Source organism: Euleptes europaea, chromosome 14 (assembly GCF_029931775.1).
Source record: "Euleptes europaea isolate rEulEur1 chromosome 14, rEulEur1.hap1, whole genome shotgun sequence".
Lineage (NCBI taxonomy): Eukaryota > Metazoa > Chordata > Lepidosauria > Squamata > Sphaerodactylidae > Euleptes > Euleptes europaea.
Window position 1 is genome coordinate 58,288,838 of NC_079325.1, and position 19,051 is coordinate 58,307,888.

The following is a 19,051-nucleotide window of genomic DNA, read 5'->3' on the forward strand; positions in this document are numbered from 1 at the left end:
GAGTATCTGGGTAAAAATAAAAGGAGGAAGACATAATAGTGATATTATTGTTAGGGTCTGCCATAGACCATCAAGCCAGGCAGAGAACTTGGATGAGACGCTCTTAGACCAGATTACAAGTTCTCAAAGAAATGGGACACAGTGGTCATGAGAGATTTCAATTAACCAGTTATCTGTTGAAAGCCCAACTCTGCTAAAAATGAAAAGTCAAATAAATTCCTGACATCTTCATTTTCAAGGAAGTGGAGAGAGAAACAAGGGGGTCTGCTATCTTGGACTTGATTCTCGCCAACAGGGAAGAACTGGTTGACGAGGTGAAAGTAGTGGGCACCCTTAGTAGTGACCATGCAATTCTGAATTTATAATCTTGGGGAAGAGAAAAGCTGTACATAATCAGACATATAGGTTGGACTTTAGGAAAGAAAATTTTAACCAACTTAAACTTATGCTGGGTAGAATACCATGGTCAGATATATTTAAGGAGACGGGAGTACAAGAGGCGTGGTAGTTTCTTAAAAGTGAAATATTGAGGCCATAATCACAAACAATTCCTGTGAGAAGGAAAAGTGGAAGAAGCCTAAAGAAGCCAGGGTGGCTCCATAAACAGCTTTTTAAAGATTTGAGAAATTAAAGACTCATTTAGGAAATGGAAGGAGGGTCTTATAACCAAAAATGAACATAAACTAATAACCAATGCTTGTAGGGAGAGTGTTAGGAGAGCTAAAGCTTAGTATGAGCTTAGGCTGGTGAGAGATGCTAAACACAACAAAAAGGGTTCTTTTGTTATGTTTCACGGTAAGAAAAAGAGAAAGGACATGGTTGACCCATTGCAGGGACAAGAAAGTAAATTTGAACAGGTAATGAAGAGATGCAAGTAAAGTAATGCTCAAAATCTTACAGCAAAGGCTGTTACCATACATGGAACGAGAAACGCCTGATGTTCAAGCTAGTTTCAGAAAAGGAAGAGGCATTAGAGATCATATTGCAAATATACTGTGAGGACGTCTGCGGAATTGTTTCGTTTTACTCTGCTGTTGGGTCTGGCCCATACAAGCGGTCAGATCCTGGTTCAGGCTCTTGACATGTTTTAGGCCTGTCTTTGCTTTTCAGTTGCTCTGTGATTCCCACTCCCCGTTCCTCACCCCTCCCGAGTCCCGACCTTGAGTAGCTAACGGCCAGGCCGTGTTTAGACTCCTGTTTCACTCCTTCTTCCCTCCCTTCCTCTGTGCTCTGCTATCTCGCTGTTTCCCAGGCCGTTTGATCATGCACCTGTGATGTAATCGTGTAACCATGCTTTAAGTTAGGCTTTGCAGCCCAGGCCTGTATTGGCAGCTTTGAAGCTACAGTGTATCCATGCTTACTAGATGCTCTCAATAAACGTTTACCTGCTTCTGACAAGCCTGTCTGAGCGAGTGACTTTTTGAGACGACCTAGGTTGGCTTGAGGACCTGACATTAAGCTGCCAATCCCTTGCTCCAGCGCCGATCCCAAGCTGCGAATTCTTGGCTATGTCGGACCCTGGAGACAACGGTGACACGGTGTCTGGCGAGGACAACACGACGCCAAAGGAGCCCAATCTCGAGCAGAAGAAGGAGAAGCCGAAACCCGATGGAGCGGGTACAGGCACCAAACAACAGGTCTCCCATCTCAGTGCCTGGCTGGATGCCCCCCGCAAATGGCCTCCAGTGGGGCGCATCAAGGAACATCGGAAGCAAACAATGGCCGACATGGAAGGGTTGGGGGTCGACATGGATCGGCGGGACTCCCTTCTACGGCACGAGTGGGAAGAGGAACGTCGGCACCTGCAGTTTGAAAGGCAGATGGCCGTTCCGATGGATGCCATGTACGCAGTGATACAGGACATGGCACGTGAGTTGGATGACTTGCGTCAGCAGCTGCCCCAACCCGGGCAACCCGACGGAAGAGGCCAGCCTGTTGTACCTGCACAGCCAGTTGCACCTGTGCTGCCGGGTGGCCCTGCTTCAGGCCCACCCCATCGCCGGGACTTGAAGGTGACTTTCGATGGGTCAAGCGATTTACTGTCTTATTTCCTGGTCCGAGTGGATATTTTTATGCGGGAGCAAGGCGAGACCTTCGCCTCGGAAGAGAGCTGGGTGCAATACGTTGCTTCACTGCTGCAAGGAGAAGCCGCTGAGTGGATGGTGCACCACTATGAGCTACGCTCCCGCGTTTTGCGAAGTTTGGATGACTTCATGATAGCTCTCCGGAACCGGTTTGAGAATCCGCAACGGAGGAAGCGGGCCAAGACAGCATTGTTGCAGCTACGCCAAGGGACTAAGTCTGTGGTGCAGTATGCAAGATATTGGACTGGAGTGAGGCCACTCGGGTTCAGTACTTTCGTGAGGGACTTAACCCGGAGCTGCAGCATTGGGCATTTATGCAGGGGAACCCCCCCAATGTGGAAGGATGGGTCCGGCATGCAACCAATATTGAAAACCGCCGGCAACTACTGCAACTCTCCAAGCAGCAGTCCGAGAGACCAAACCCCATGGTGACTGGCCCGGCGCCCCCAAGGACTCTCGTTCCTGGCAAGGAGGGGGGAAGTCGGTGGCAGAGCAGCACAAATGCTTTGAGAGTGGAGCCTGTCTCGTTTGCGGGGGATTGGGCCATTTTGCCTCCCGGTGCGAAACTGGGCTTAGTAGAAGCTTACCATCGCATCCGGATTAGGGAAGGGGATGAACAGAAAACAGCCTTCTCTAGTTGTTTTGGGATGTTTGAGTATTTAGTGATGCCGTTCGGACTAACGGGGGCTCCTAGTGTCTTCATGCAAATGATAAATGAAGTGTTACATGATTTGTTATACCATGGAGTGATTGTTTATCTGGATGACATTTTAATTTACATGAAAACCATGGAGGACATGTGGCTTTAGTCACAGAGGTGTTGAAGCGTTTGCGGGCTTACCAACTGTATGCTAAGGTGTCCAAATGTGAGTTTCATCAGCCATCCATCACCTTTCTAGGGTATATTGTATCACAACAGGGACTTGAAATGGACCCCGAGAAAGTATGGGCAGTAGTGGAGTGGGAGGCACCCACCACTCGTAAGCAGTTGCAACAGTTTCTCAGGTTTGCTAACTTCTATAGAAACTTCATCCATGACTTTGCGCAAGTAGCCTTGCCCCTCACCTCGCTGTTGCGAACGAAAGGAAAGGGGTCCGCTGCCGCATTGCCGTCCGCCAAGCTTGCGTGGACTCCTGAGTGCCAGCAGGCATTTGATTCCCTCAAGCAGCTGTTCACTTCTGAACCAGTTCTTAAGCATCCCGACTGTGAACAACCTTTCATTGTACAAGTAGACGCTTCCGATGTTGCTATGGGGGGTGCCCTCTTGCAAAGGGATGAGAACAGCCAATTAAAGCCATGCGCCTACTTCTCCAAGAGGTTCTCTCAAGCTGAACTCAACTGGGCTATTTGGGAAAAGGAGGCGGCGGCTGTTAAACATGCTCTCACGATCTGGAGGCATTTCCTGGAGGGGGTGGAGGAGCCCTTTGAGGTTTGGACCGATCACAAGAACCTTGAGGCGCTCAAAGGTTCTAGGAAGCTGTCAGCCAAACAAGTTCGTTGGGCACAATTTTTTGCCAAGTTTCGTTTCGTCTTGAAGCACGTCCCGGGGAAAGACAATTGTCTAGCTGATGCATTGTCCCGACTCCCCCAATACGGCGGTCCTATTGACTGTCCTGTCGAATCCCTCTTCACCTGGGAGCAACGGGGGGAGGTGTCCAGTCTGGCTGTGATCACTCAGGCTCAAAGCCGGGCGGAGGTTCCCGCCTCTGTCAGTGGACTGCCGGAAGCCTTCCGAGTAAAGCTGGCCGAGGCCACCCTGCAGGAAGAGGGGGGACAAATTTTTCCCCAAGCCCTCACTCGCCGCGGGGACTTGTGGTTTCATGGCGACAAGCTCTATGTACCTGAAAGTGTTCGGAGGGAGGTGTTGGCTATGGTGCATGGTGCTAAAACCGTAGGACATTTTGGTTTTGTCAAGTCCTTCCACTTGTTGCGGCGTCAGTTTTGGTGGCCGGGAATGAGAGCGGATGTGGAGCTCTTTGTGCGCAGTTGTCCCACATGCGCAACTTCGAAAAAACTCATGGGGAAGGCTTCTTAAGCCTTTAGAAACCCCATCAGTCCCCTGGGAGGTTATTGCTATGGACTTTATTACTGATCTGCCTCCCAGTCGGGGAAAAACCGTGTTGTGGGTTGTAACGGACTTGTTTTCCAAGCAAGTACATTTTATTCCCTGTGCTGGTTTGCCTACCGCCCAGAAGCTGGCACGCATGTTTGTTACACACGTGATGAAATATCATTCCTTTCCACGCAAGATAATTTCCGACAAAGGTTCCCAATTTGTGGCTAAATTCTGGAAAGCCTTTTTAAAAATCATGGGGGTGGAACAGGGGCTATCGTCCGCACATCACCCCCAAATGGATGGACAAACTGAACGAGTTAATGCTGTGCTGGAATGTTATTTGTGTTGCTATGTAAATTACCATCAGGACAATTGGGTAGATCTTTTGCCTTTTGCTGAGTACGCTTACAATAATGCCCCCCATTCCTCCACAGGTTTCAGTCCGTTCCGGTGGTTAATGGCAGGGACTTTGGTCCTTTTGGGAATGCTGTTCTTTCCCAGGACATGGGAGGTACTGCTGATGTTGATGAGTGGATTCAGGTGGTTCAGACTACGTGGCCCTGGCTGCAGAAAAACCTGGACCGCGCCAAACGCAAATACAAGAAGCAAGCAGATAAACATCGTTCCCCGGGGTGGGAGTTGAAGGTGGGATATCAGGTATATCTGTCCACCAAGAACCTACGGACCTTGCGTCCATGCAGAAAGCTCAGCGATAAATATGTGGGTCCTTATCCCATCACCAGGGTGATCAATGAGGTGACTGTGGAACTAGCTCTGCCCAAGGCGCTTCGAGGAGTTCACCCCGTGTTCCATATTGGCCTGCTCAAACTGTATACCGCAGCCCCTCACTTCAACCCGGAGCCCAAACCGGAGGTACCCACTGTGGTGGGAGGGGAAGTGCACCTGGAAGTCTCTAAAATTCTGGATTCTAAACTGAAAAAGGGGAAATTGTTCTATTTGGTTCGGTGGAAGCATCTCGGTCCGGCCCAAGACTAGTGGGTGGCGGCCCCACATGTAACAGCCCCCCGTCTGGTCCGTGAGTTCCATGCTGCCTACCCCCAGAAGCCACAACCGTTCGCGGACTCGGGGGGGGCCTTAAGGGGGGCAGAATGTGAGGACGTCTGCAGAATTGTTTCGTTTTACTCTGCTGTTGGGTCTGGCCCATACAAGTGGTCAGATTCTGGTTCAGGCTCTTGACATGTTTTAGGCCTGTCTTTGCTTTTCAGTTGCTCTGTGATTCCCACTCCCCGTTCCTCACCCCTCCCGAGTCCCGACCTTGAGTAGCTAACGGCCAGGCCGTGTTTAGACTCCTGTTTCACTCCTTCTTCCCTCCCTTCCTCTGTGCTCTGCTATCTCGCTGTTTCCCAGGCCGTTTGATCATGCACCTGTGATGTAATCGTGTAACCATGCTTTAAGTTAGGCTTTGCAGCCCAGGCCTGTATTGGCAGCTTTGAAGCTGCAGTGTATCCATGCTTACTGGATGCTCTCAAAAAACGTTTACCTGCTTCTGACAAGCCTGTCTGAGCGAGTGACTTTTTGAGACGACCTAGGTTGGCTTGAGGATCTGACATATACGCTGGTTACTGGAGAATACGAGAGAATTTCAGAAGAAAATCAGCTTGTGTTTCATAGATTACAGCAAAGCTTTTGACTGTGTGGATCATGAAAAGCTATGGCTGGTTTTAAAGGAAATGGGTGTGCCACTACATCTGATCATTTTGATACGCAACCTGTACTCTGGACAAGAGGCCACAGTTAGAACAGAATATGGAGAAACGGAATGGTTTCCAATTGGCAAAGGTGTCAGACAAGGATGTATTTTATCTCCCTATCTCTTCAATCTATATGCAGAACATATAATTAGGAAAACTGGATTAGATTTAGATGAAGGTGGAGTGAAAATTGGAGGGAAGAAAATTAATAATTTGAGATATGCTGATGACACTACATTATTGGCAGAAAATAGTGAAGATCTGAAACGACTACTGCTGAAAGTTAAAAGAGAAAGTGCCAAAACAGGACTACAGCTGAACATCAAGAAAACAAAAGTAATGACTACAGGAGAATTACACAACTTTAAGGTTGACAATGAGGAAATTGAAATGGTTCAATACTTTCTATTCCTTGGCTCCACCATCAACAAAAGGGAGACTGCAGCCAAGAAATTAGAAGGGGATTGAGACTGGGAAGGGCAGCCATGAAGGAACTAGAAAAGATTTTGAAGTGTAAGGATGTGTCACTGGTCACCAAGACTAGATTAATTCATGCCATCGTATTCCCTATTACTACGTATGGGTGTGAAAGCTGGACAGTGAAGAAAGCTTCGGGCTTTGCAGGGAGGCAGGAGAGCATGCTAACGAAACGCCCCTGTGGGGGCGTTTCCCCCAAGTCTCCCTGCTTCTGTTCCTGGAGAGAAAGTTGTTGGGGGCACCCAAATCTCCTGCCGCTCTCCCCGGCCTGCGCCCTGGCGGCGGCAGCGCATTTTAAAGTTGTTGGGAGCACCTGAACCTCCTGCCCCTCTCCCCCACTCTCATTGCCCTGCCGATGGCCACACTGCACCCTCCGTTGGCTCGGTGGGCTCCTACGCAGCCTTCCCCTCACTCTCCCCCGAGGCCAACGTACGTGTGTGTGCGTGTGCGCAAAGGCAGGGGAAGCCGCGGAGGTTTCTCTCTGATCGCTCCCGGCTGCTCATGCGGCTGGGGGCTGGCTGGTTGGTTGGCTTGCTTGTGTGTGTGTGTGCACACACACACAAAGGTGGGGAAAGCCGCGGAGGTTTCTCCCCCTTCGCTCCCTGCCACCCGTGCAGCTGGGGGCTGGCTGGCTTCGTGTGTGTGTGTGTGAGCGTGCACGCGAAGTAGGGGGAAGCCGCAGAGGCATCTCTCTGATCGCTCCCAGCCGCTCATGCAGTTGGGGGCTGGCTGGCTGGCTTGTGTGTGTGTGTGTGCGCGCCCGCGAAGGCGGGAGAAGCTACGGAGGCTTCTCCTCAATCGCTCCCGGCTGCTCATGCCCGGGGGCGGGCGGGTTTGTGTGTGTGCGCACGCGCGCACAAAGGTGGGAGAAGCCGCAGAGGAATCTCCGATGGCTCCCGCCCGCTTGCGCAGCCGAAGGCGTGCCTGTGTGTGTGAGAGGGGGGGAAGCTGGGAACCCCTCCCTTTCTCTCTCTCTTTCTCTGCCTCTCTTTTCTTCCTTCCTTCCTTTCCTTCCTTCTTTCCCTCCTTCCCTTTCCTTCTCTGCATAGTTTCTCCAGGTGGTGGCTGGAGACCTGGCAACCCTAGCCTCTCCCCACCCCGGATACCTACAACTGGTATGGCCCTCAAATGATGTTATAAATATGGAAATGGCCCTTGGCATGAAAAAGGTTCCCCACCCCTGCAATAAAGGAAGCCACAGCCTTCAATTTGCAAGATCTGAGCAAGGCTGTCAAAGTTGGACATTTTGGAGGACTTTCATTCATAGGGTCGCCATGAGTCAGAAGCGACTTGAAGGCACTTAACACATACACAACAAAGAGAGGGCAGAACTGCTCAATTCCTTCTTTTCCTCAGTCTTCTCTTGCAAAGGAAACTGCTCAATATGGCTAAAGCAGAGCAGATGACAAGGGAAGGGAGTTGCAGCCTAGGATCGGCATAAGGGTAATACATAAACACCTAGTTTCCTTAAACGAAACAAAGTCACCTGGGCCAGATGAATTGCATCCAAAGGTACTAAAAAAACTTGCGGATATAATTTCTGAGCCTCTGTCCATTATTTTTGAGAATTCTTAGTCAAAGTCAAAAACCTTTAATGGCATAAAAAGAGCATTCTTGGAGAACAGGTGGGGTGCAATAAGACTGGAGGCAGGCAAATGTTGTCTCCATCTTCAAGAAGGGGAAACAGGAGGAGGTAGCTACCGTCAGCTTGACGTCTATACCGGGAAAAATTCTCGAACAAATAATCAAACAGTCAGTCCTTGAGCATTTAGAACGGCTGTGATTATTAAGAGCCAGCACAGGTTTCTCAAGAACAAGTCATGTCATACTAACCTTATCTCCTTTTTTGAGAAAGTTACTACATTGCAAATAAAGGCTTGATGATAATGATGATGATGAACATACTAGGACTACCGAAATCTGAATGAGCATGGCATATTAGACAAGATAGAGAGTGTGGATATAATAAAGAAAAAAGGTATTACATCGATAGAAGTTGTCACGGTCTCTGACATAATTATGGTATTTTGTGTACATGTGCAGAATTAATACCCTGTAGAGCTTGAACACATCATGCAAACTGAACACAAACTGAAGGTTTGTGTAATGAAAAAGCCTGTGTAATGCAAATGTCCTTAGAACAGGCTGACAGAATTCTCTCAAGGTCAGCTCTTTCAAGAGCTAACTAACTAACTCTGGTCTTGTCCTTGAAGGGGGAAGAGCAGAGCACCTTTCATTATCTGTCAGAAAGATGTAACTAAAATCACCTTTTCTGACTCAGCTGTCAGCTGAATCTCAAAGGCAGAACAGTTTTGCCCTCCTCAAGGTCTACTGAAGATATCTTAATGTACTGAGAGTGCATTAATAGCTTAAACTTTGCTTTTTATAACTTAAAGGCATTAAAGATTCCTGCAGTCCTATCAAGGATATGAGTAAATATGTTCTTGCTTTCAGTAACCTTGCTCAAGGCTATGTGCTACTGACAGATGGTCACAAAGTGACAATGTAAGCAATAATTGTGTTTTATGAGTTATATAGTTAAATATTGTGCTACAGATTTCTAAGTAGTCTCATTTAATGCGTATTGTCCTAATGAAGAAAATGGTATAAAAATTAAGTATATACTATGATCATGAAACTCATAAATGAGTGTTTATACTTTAAGCAAAATAGACTGAAAGGAAAGGAAGCCCATATATGGTCATGGGGAGCTGAGCAGCTGTAACTATGGCATTACTGCACTGCTCAGGATATCTGATAGAGGGAATAAAAGGTATTCCTCTTGATGGATGAAAATGTTGTCCGAAAGTGGGGATAAAAGATTTCTCTTCACTCTTAATGAGGCTGAAACAGTATAAATACAGCCACAGTACAGCTAGAGAATCAGAACCTTCCAAAAGGCTCTCAGAAAAGGCTTAAATACTTAAATGTATGGCTTAAATACTTTACTCTAGACTTTGTGAATTAGATACTTTGAACTGAATCAGAATAATTTGACTGTTATATTTTAGAAGTTGGATTTTGAAACTAAATAGTATGTAAGACTTGCTTGCTTTTACTGCATACATTGTAATACATACATTGTATTTTATAAGAGTTTTTATAGAAGTGTTAAAGACTTGATAATCTGCATTTATACATATTTTACTAGAAGTATATCAATAAAAAGACTTGCTTTTTAAAAAGTAAGTAAAGTTGTTGAGTCCTGCTTATTCGATGACTGGCTGAATAAGATACCTTCACTTCTCAGTAAGTGAAACATTCTAAGAGCCTGTCATCTGAACAGCACGACCCGCTTCAAAGTCACAACAGGGTAAAACCTGCAGCAAATTGATAATACGGTCTATACACAGTGGTATAATGCTCAGACCCTTTCCCTTTATAAAGCAATTTCCTGATTCCCAATTCTGTTATAGTGTACCCTTATTACTTTTATACAAAAACTCTCCTGAATAACTCTGTTTTACATAATTTGTGGAATAATGTAAGTGTGGGAACTTTCCTGATGTCCTCAGGTAGGCCACTGCATAAGATGGGGGCCACAACAAAGAAAGCATGTGTACGGGTGGTTGCTGATCGTGCTTTTTGCAGGGTGACATCTGAAGGCACTGCTCCGATGAGTGGAGCTGTTGTGGCAGAACATAGAAGAGGCGATCCTGTAGAAGAGGTGAAGGCCTGGGGCCATGCAGGACTTGTATGTGATAGCCAATAACTTGTACTGAACCCAGTAGCTCATGGGTAGCCATGGAGTGGCTGCAGAATGGGTGTCAGCTACATGCCCCACCTAGCTCCTGATAATAACTGAGATGCAACATTCTGAACCAACTGGTGTCTCCGGGCTGACTTCAAGGCCTCGAGGTTACCATGGCACAGATCCAGGTGGCTAGATCGTCTGAGTCAAGATAGGGAGTCATTTTCCAGGCTTGATGAAGTTGAAAGTAAGCCTTTTTTGGAAGCTGCATTAACTTGTTGCTCCAGCAGTAATGTTGGATCCAATATAACTCCTAGGCTCACAACCAAATCAGCAAGGGTCAGCTGAACTCCACCCAAGGGGAAAGGTGCAAGGACAAAGCAAAGAAAACTCGTTTGCATTTGTGGGTACTCTGTTGTCTGTGAAAATGCCTCAGCATTTGTAGCAGCAACAAGAGCTTCGAGAACTGTCTCCATGTGGAAGCAGCCCTACACGTTGCCACTTCCCATGAGCAAGCCCTCTTCAGCTCATCTCAGAGAATGGGAAGGTTATGCCTTGAAACTCTCCTGCTGGTATGGGAGCAATGACGGTTCTGGCAGTAGAGCATGTGTGTGTTGGTCATTTGGAGGTCTGGAAAATGTCTTCAAGTACTATTAAATACATATTTTAGGATCTTTCATATAATTCACTTTAAAAACTCCATGAAATATGGGAACCGCAGTTTTATGAGAAATCTAGAGATCTTAAATATGCAATCTGAGGCAAAATACAATTCCTCAGTTCCTTTGGGGGAGCCAGGGGAGGTATGTGACACCTTCCCTTCACTAACAGGTTTGCCCGTACAGTTTTCTGAACGTGCACATTTTGTAATAGAGTTGTTATTGGTCTTTCAGATGTGCCAGAAAGCAGTGTCATGTTGGTACAGCGAATGACTCTTTACTGCTCTCATCTCTCTTACCTTTTTCACAACATACTTCTTTCTAGCACCACTTTCTTCTTCCTCTGTTTTTGATTCCACGAATAGCATTGTCCCAAGAGCCCCAGGACTCAGCTTCTTCAGCACCTTCAAATGGGGATAGATGTGCATAAGGCAACAGGTGAAAGGGGGGGGGGAGGTGAGAGCAGAAGCAGAGTTCCCATGTAGTCCACATGGCCACCTCAAGACTAATACAAACCCACCCACACGGTCTACCTGATGCAAATAGGGCTTTCAAGTTGCATAACTGAAATTATTTTATTATTTTATTCAATAGGGAGTTTGCATAACATACACATATCTCCACCACCATGGACCACTTCACATGATCAGTCCAGAATAAGAACCATCAAGGTGTTACCACCATGAAGTGGCAGCTAAACAAATAGGTCTGGATGACGCAAGGCCCAACTGACACATTATGGGTGGAATCCAACAGATTTGTTCTGCTCACAGCAGTACTTCCTTCAGATGCAAGGAACTTTCTGCTGATATAAGGCCTCTTTCCTAGCACTGAAAGAAAGCATGGGAGGATCCAACCCTACGTGCTTTAAGAATCTACATAAAATATTTTACACCAAAAATATGAAGTATGGCACTGTGATCTTTCCCCTCACAGTTCCCTACTTAAATTATTTTTATTATTAAGTAGGGATCTGTGGGGAAAGGTTGCCTTTTATGCAGCTATTTCTCGTTGGACCTCGGAAGTTAAGCAGGATTGGCTCTGGTTAGGACTTGGATGGGAGAACACCAAGAAGTCCAGGGTTCCAACACAGAATGTTTCTTGCCCTGAAAACCCTATGGGGTCACCATAAATCGGTTGCAACTTGACTGGGAAACAGTGAGCCTCTTCGTATCATTTGCTCAGTGGAATTTCCCATAAAACCCAGTGAAATCTGCCCATATTCTCACCTTTGCACTGTTCCTCCCATCTGGCCCAGCACTCCCCTGTGTCACAGTTGTCAGGTGGGGGGACCAGATGGAACCTGGTCGATCTAGTGGACCAAGCATCCAATTTCTTTCATGTACTGGTTTTGGGGTTGCTAGCTTCCTCCCTGGCCACTGGTGAGGGTTGGGGAGTCGGGTTGCCAGCTCCAGGCTGGGAAACTCCCAGAGATTTGGGGGTGGAACCGGAGGAGAACAGGGACCTCAGTGGGGTACAATGCCATACAGCCCACCCTCCAAAGCATCCATTTTCTCCAGGGGAACTGCTCGCTATAGTATGGAGATGAGCTGTAATTCCTGGAGATCCCCAGGCCCCACCTGGAGGCTGGCATCTCTAGTTGGTTCAGCGGAGTCTAAATAGTGTGAGGTGGGCCCAAAGATCTTTTCCTGGAGATTCTTAACAACCCTGGTCTACTTATCAACATCATTTAGCGTGTCCACATTACGGTCTTAAACTGGTTTAAGGAGTATCACCCTGAGAATGACAGTTTTGCAAGAAGGAAGATGAACCCCTCTTATCAGAATTCTCAGGACCCTCATCAACACTCCCTCCACCATCATCAAACAACCTTTCCTTTAGGGAAAGCCTTGACAGCTAAACTGGAATAAAACTACTACCAGTCTGTAACATAGCTATGCCCTTTGTATTTGGTGTTACCTAATTTGGAATAACAATACCCATACCTCTTGCTTCTATAATCACAATCCCAAATGAAGTTTATGACCACAACTACTTAAACAACCTTTCCTTTAGGGAAAGCCTTGACAGCTAAACTGGAATAAAACTACTAAAAGTAGTTTTACCAGAATAAAGCTACTACCAGCAAGGGATTTTAAAAAGTGGGAGAAGTTACCTCTATCGCTCTGGGGACGGATTTCAGTAGTCAAAATGATGGTTTAACCCAAAATGCTTTTTTTATTTCAAAATTTGCCAATTATAAAAGGGGTAAAAAAATTTAAACAGTAGAAGAAAGAAATTTTGAATTTTATTTGGGGTAATGAGAGGCATAGGATAGCTTATAATAATTTAATTGAGCTAAAAGAATTAGGGGGATTAGGTCTCCCAGATTTAAAAATGTACTATGAAGCATCTTGTTTTGGCTGGTTAAAAAATTGGATTTTATTAGAAAATCCTAGGTTGTTAGCATTGGAAGGATTTGGTCTTAGATTTGGTTGGCATGCATATTTGTGGTATGAAACGGATAAGGTAAATAGGGATTTTAATCAACATATTATTAGATCTAGCCTATTACAAGTTTGGAAAAGGTATAAGAGATTTTTAGAATATAAAACCCCAGGCTGGCTCAATCCTATTGAAGCCTTTATGAAAAGAGGAAATCAACTTAATTTAGACCTGGGTAACTATAGAGATATCATTTACTATATTAGAGAAGACTGGCAACTTAAATCAAGGGAAGAGCTTAAAATTAGAGATTGGTTCATGTATTATAAATTAAACGATATATTTAATAAAGATAAACGTATAGGTTTTAATAGAAGCAAATCTAAATTGGAATTAATATTAGACTTGGGAAATAAAGGATTGATAGCTAAGGTATATAAAACTTTAACAGAAATGAAATTAGAGCAAGAAAGGATTAAACCGGTGATGATAAAATGGATGAGAGATTTAGGTTATAATATTAATCTGGAGGTGTGGAAAAGAGAATTTAAATTTACAATCTCTAGTGAAATAAGGGAGAACATGTATAAAATGTTCTACAGATGGTATATGACACCAGTGTTGGCAAATAAAATGAAAATAGGAAATACAGATTTATGCTGGAAATGTGGAATTGAAAGTGGACCTTTTATGCATGCTTGGTGGTTTTGTAAAAAGATCAAAAAAATTTGGAGAAAGGTAGTTAAAGAAACCAATAATTTGATTAATATTAAGGTAAAACCTGATCCAGCTTTCTGTTTATTGGGGATTGCAAAGGAAAAAATCAGTAGAAGCGACAGTGTCATATGACAATATAGCTTTGCGGCGGAGAGAATCACAATAGCAAGATCCTGGAAGCTGGTAAATAGACCTGCAATTAGGGGGAATTTTTCACGGAGATTTGCTGCGCTTTCAAATCTGATTTGTGTCGGTGCAAATTTTTGGTTATTCATTGTAGGTCTGCGTTTTCCCAGAATGAGCAATAAAAGCAGCGTTATAACTGAGGCAACTGAAACCACTTTTGAGGCGTCCTTTCCTGTTAGGCGTTTTTTTGGCTCAGAGGCCCATGAAGAATTATTTGCTTCAGTTCCGCTGCCCCTGCCCGTGACTTCTACTTTCTCCTCCCCCAAGAACAGTGATTGGCTGGGGGAGTTTCGTGCTTGGACAAGAATACCGCCCCTTTTGCTGCCTGCCTGCCTAGAATACTGGCACTTCTCTCCCTCCGTCCCGGAGGCTGGCTGGCAGGCAGCCTTCCCTGCCCCTCGCCCAGGATGGGCCTTGGAGCTGGGCCCACACCTCCAAGCCCAGGGGGACGTCGGACGGACGGCTCCATGGGTAGACCGGCCACGCCATGTGTGCCTCGCGCACTGGGGGTGGTGGTGGTGGCAGCTCGGTCTAGGGCAGCTGGACCCGTGGGGGGGGGGATGTTCAAGGGAAGGGGCTGTTGGCCCCTCTACCCCAGCGGGGAGGGGGGATTTTTTAGAATTTGGATGGGAAAAATGTGCATCCTGAGAGAGGAAAACCCAAGGCAAAACTCCCTCCTATCACTCTTCTGAAGAGGGGCAGCCAGTCTGCTCTGGGTCTCCCTCCTCTCTCTCTCTCTTTTTAATTATTTTTATTATTTTCCACAATTCAACAAAAATAAACATATCTCAACAATATATTCAGTTGTAACTACTTGTAACAAAAAAAAAGCTTATTGCTATTACTGAGAATATGTTATCTATAGTATTCAATGCTATCTGCTATATATGACTTCCCCGCATCTTCTTCAGTCACTAATTCTACTGGTTAACAGTTTTGCATTTCAAATTAATTTCTAATCCTTATTTTCTCTCATACAGACTTGCTTTAAGCTATCTATACTACTTCTATAAGCAATTTCAAGTCCTACATAGTTATAATATTATCATCATTATCTCTATATAAAATTCTGTTATTTTATAATGAAGGGATTAAATCAATACATAAACAAATTTTCCCATTTAAAAATTCATCAAAGTAAGTCCACCGTGTCTCCCTTACGCCCCAAAAATAAACATCATCTTAGCCATTTTCTTGTTTTGGGAGGGGATCTGCCAGTCCTTCTTCATTTCCCAATTCCCCCCCCCCCCCGATTTTTCAATATAGTAGCTGCAATTCTGGCCTCTGAAAATATAAAAGAAGATCCCAGTGATTGTATTCATTGGCTTCTTGTTAACATTTCCAGCAGTTTCTTGGTAAGATTCTTCGTCATGTCTCCCTCCATCGCTGGCTGCCAGGAAGTGTTTTCTTGGGATAATAATGTTCCTCCTGTCAGCAGTAACTCAGACAAGTAGATTGTAGAGGTATTGAATTCTCTCATGTTGCTCTCTCTAGTTGCCAGCTGGTCATTTGCAGCTACCTCTTTAAGAATAAATTGTTCTGGTTCATTGTCATTATTTCCAGATTTTATCACCACTTCCACATAGCATTCAATCGTCATCTCCTTAGTAGAACCTTTTATTTCCATTGGCATAATTGTTGTCGTATCTTGGGTCTTCATATCGTGGATCTCCTCAATAATTGTATCCAGTTTTCCATTAATTGATTTAAATAGGATATTCATCATCTCAGCTAGTTGAAATACTTGATGTGAGAGCGCTTGTTGTTTTTCAAAGGCTAAATCTTGTTGCACTGCAAACATGTCCATCCTCTTGTTTGACATATCTGCTTGTATTCTTATATAGAAGCGGGCTTTGTAATTTTCAAGATATCCTCAATTACACTTCAAAGCGGCACAGATAAAGAAAAGGAAGTAGACAGGAAACTGCAGTATCATAGATCCTGCGTCGTCTCCTCTCCGTGGTTAAGTGGTAGGAACGATTTGATGGTTACACCGGGGAGATTCACTTCAAGTCTTCCAATCTGCCCTGTCTTTTCGATGGTAACAAAGCCCTTCTTATTATCTTCCAGTCTTAAGAGGCAACGTGGCTGGACTGATTGAATCAGAGAGAACCGGAAGTGGGGGGGGGAGGTTTTCGTCTCCCTCCCTCCCCTCAAAACATTTAATTGGTAGTTGTAAAGTCATTCAAAAGTCCGTTTTATTGTGTCTACTCACTGATCAAGTTGATAAGGTCTTCGTCGGTTCATTTAATGGCATTTGTTTATTTAAAAAGTCTCGTTACGCTGGGCAGGGAGTCGCGGTTTCCGTAGGTGTTTTTATCGTCATTCAGGTCTTCTCAATCAAGATAAAGGCAAAAAGTGTCTTTTTACTCACTTTGACTTCCAAAGGTGAGGCTTATTGTTCTTTTCATAGATTCTTTGATGTTAATGTATAGAGGAGGTCAAAGCCTAAATCCAAAGAGTCGTCCATTGCAATGGTAGCCCCTATGTGCCGGCGGGGACAGCTTCCAAATCTCCGAGAGGCTTAATGAAAGCTCTCTCAGAGAATATGGGAGTCCAACTGCTCTTGAAGGCTGCAGGGGAATTTCCTGCTTCTCAATCCACTATTTAGGACCGGGTTGGGGTGCTTTTTGCACTCCAAATCTAAACGATTCTTGGTGTCTCCTGGGAGCCCCCAAGAAACAATGGCGCTCGGACCAAGGAAGTCGGTCTCCCTCCTCTCTCTCGATGCACTGGGGCCGGATCATGGCCGGCGCGCAAGCCAGGGGCCTTCTTTCCTCTCCCCCCCTTCTATGGTTTTATGTGCGAATGGCCAAATTAACAGATTCCCTTCATGGGAAAGACATGGAAGAATTCAAAAAGTCTTGGTTAAAGGCCTTTGCATATTGGGATAAACTGGCAAAGACGAACCTTACTAATTTTGTGAATGGGCTATAGATATAATCTTTTAAAAGCTTAACAGTATGGTAAACTGTTGTAATATTTTCATTTCATTTCATTAACCTTTATTGGCATACCAAAAGACAGAGATAAAACAACAATATACCTCCAAAGGGCAATACATATAAGTTACAAGTCGGTTTAATAAAACTTTTCTTGTTCTTTAAGAACTCCTGTAAGAAATTCAGCCACGGTAGCTGTAATTTTAGGATCATGATCACTCAAAAGAAATTTGCATTTCACTTCATTACTCCTGTATCTCTTGTACTGGAGCAAAGTAAATAGCAGTTTATCCCGCAGAGTCACATAGAAGGGGCAATCTAAAAGGATGTGGTCAATTGTATCCAACAAATTTAAACCGCATGTGCATAAGCGTTCATGTCTAGGGATCTAAGAGCATCCTAGATGGGAATGCGTTAACCCTAGCTAATAGAAAAGCGCGGCGTTGAGAAGGTATCTCTAGGTTATCTAGAAACTGTTGTAATACTAACCTGCTAAGACACTTCTCCGGAAGTTCTGCATGGTGGTGGGAGGATATGGGGGGGGGTACACTATTGGTGGGTACTATAGGTACTATATATGGATTTTTTTTTTACTTGATTCAACTAACATACTTTAACTTTTTGTACTTTATTTTGTACCATAAAATGACTTATTTTATTTTATTTGTTCATGTAAAAAAAATTAATTAAAAAAAACAAACGTACTACCAGTCTGTAACATAGCTATGCCCTTTGTATTTGGTGTTACCTAATTTGGAATAACAATACTCATACCTCTTGCTTCTATAATCACAATCCCAAATGAAGTTTATGACCACAACTACTCAAACAACCTTTCCTTTAGGGAAAGCCATGACAGCTAAACTGGAATAAAACTACTACCAGTCTGTAACATAGCTATGCCCTTTGTATTGGGGTTACCTAATTTGGAATACCAATACCCATACCTCTTGCTTCTATAATTACAATCCCAAATAAAGTTTATGACCACAACTACTCAGGCAGTTAAACTATAAGCATGCACTGGGGAAAAAAGAGGAGTAATGCATCCACTTACCACCCTGATTGTGAGCACAGCAGAATGGTTAAGGATGGTTAATGTGGGATGGCCCTAACTTGGATGGCCCAGGCTAGCCTCATCTCATCAGATCTGGAAGTTAAATAGGGTCGGCCCTGGTCAGTGCTTGGATGGGAGGCCATCAAGGAAGTCTAGGATCACTACCCAGAGGCAGGTGATGGCAAACCATTTCTGTTGGTCTCTTGCCCTGGCAACCTGATGGGGTCACTGTAAGTTTGCTGCCACTTGAAAGCACTTTTTTCCACCATCAATGTGGGATGAATGGTTTTAAGCCCATCATCCTTTCAGGAACCAGCATTTCCTCTTTTTTTTAATATTCAAAAGCTTTAATATATTTTTAAGTAAATATAGACCAGCATTTCCTACCCAGCTTTCTCTCCTCAGGGGACAAGTGTGACCCAACACAACGGGGCTCCTTCTCCCGTGCAAGCCATCCACTAAGGCTAGTTCAAACGTGAAGCTAGCAAGGCAAAAGCGCTTCCCTGTGCAGCTTCACACCTGCTCAGCATCTCCTTTGAACTGTCCACCAGGGATCCACAGCCCTGTCAATGTGGTGCTGCTGGTGTGCTACACAAAGGAGCCCTTTTCTCCAGGGGAGCTGATCTCTGTAGTCTGGAGAGCAGCTGTAATTCCGGGAGAGCTCCAGACTCCACCTGGAGGTTGGCAACCCTACACAGAGCCCATATAATACTGCACGGAGGAGGCTTTGGGCCTCTCCAAAATCCTATCCCCATCATGGTCTCATAGAGCTCATTTAGGAGGCGCCCCTTCGCTTCTACTCCTCCCGTGGGGATTTGTCTCCCCTCAGGGCGATGCCCCCCCCCCCGCCGCCTGCAACCCTACGGTTTAGCGCCCCATTCAGCCGCTTCTCCCCCCCCCCGCCGTCTGCCTCAGAGATGGGGGGCGGAAACTTGCTCTCCCGGAGGTCGCCTCCCCCCTTCTCCATCCCCCTAGGGATGCTCTCCAATACCCCCCACCCCGCTCCAAATGAGAGGGGTGGTGGACTCAAGTCTCTGCCCCCCCCCCTCCTCTAAACGCCTCTCCCCTACCTCGTATTTCTCCAT

General features: G+C 45.2%; 1 protein-coding gene across 1 annotated transcript in view; it reads right to left on the reverse strand.

The window, feature by feature from the left end:
• The window catches only part of STKLD1 (serine/threonine kinase like domain containing 1), a 60,526-nt gene extending 41,475 nt beyond the window's left edge, over positions 1-19,051 (reverse strand). The window contains exons 1-2 of the mRNA XM_056860198.1: positions 19,037-19,051; positions 10,979-11,083 (exon numbers count right to left, since the gene is read on the reverse strand). Coding sequence (XP_056716176.1) covers positions 10,979-11,083; positions 19,037-19,051 — 120 coding nt within the window. The remainder of the gene's footprint in view (positions 1-10,978; positions 11,084-19,036) is intronic.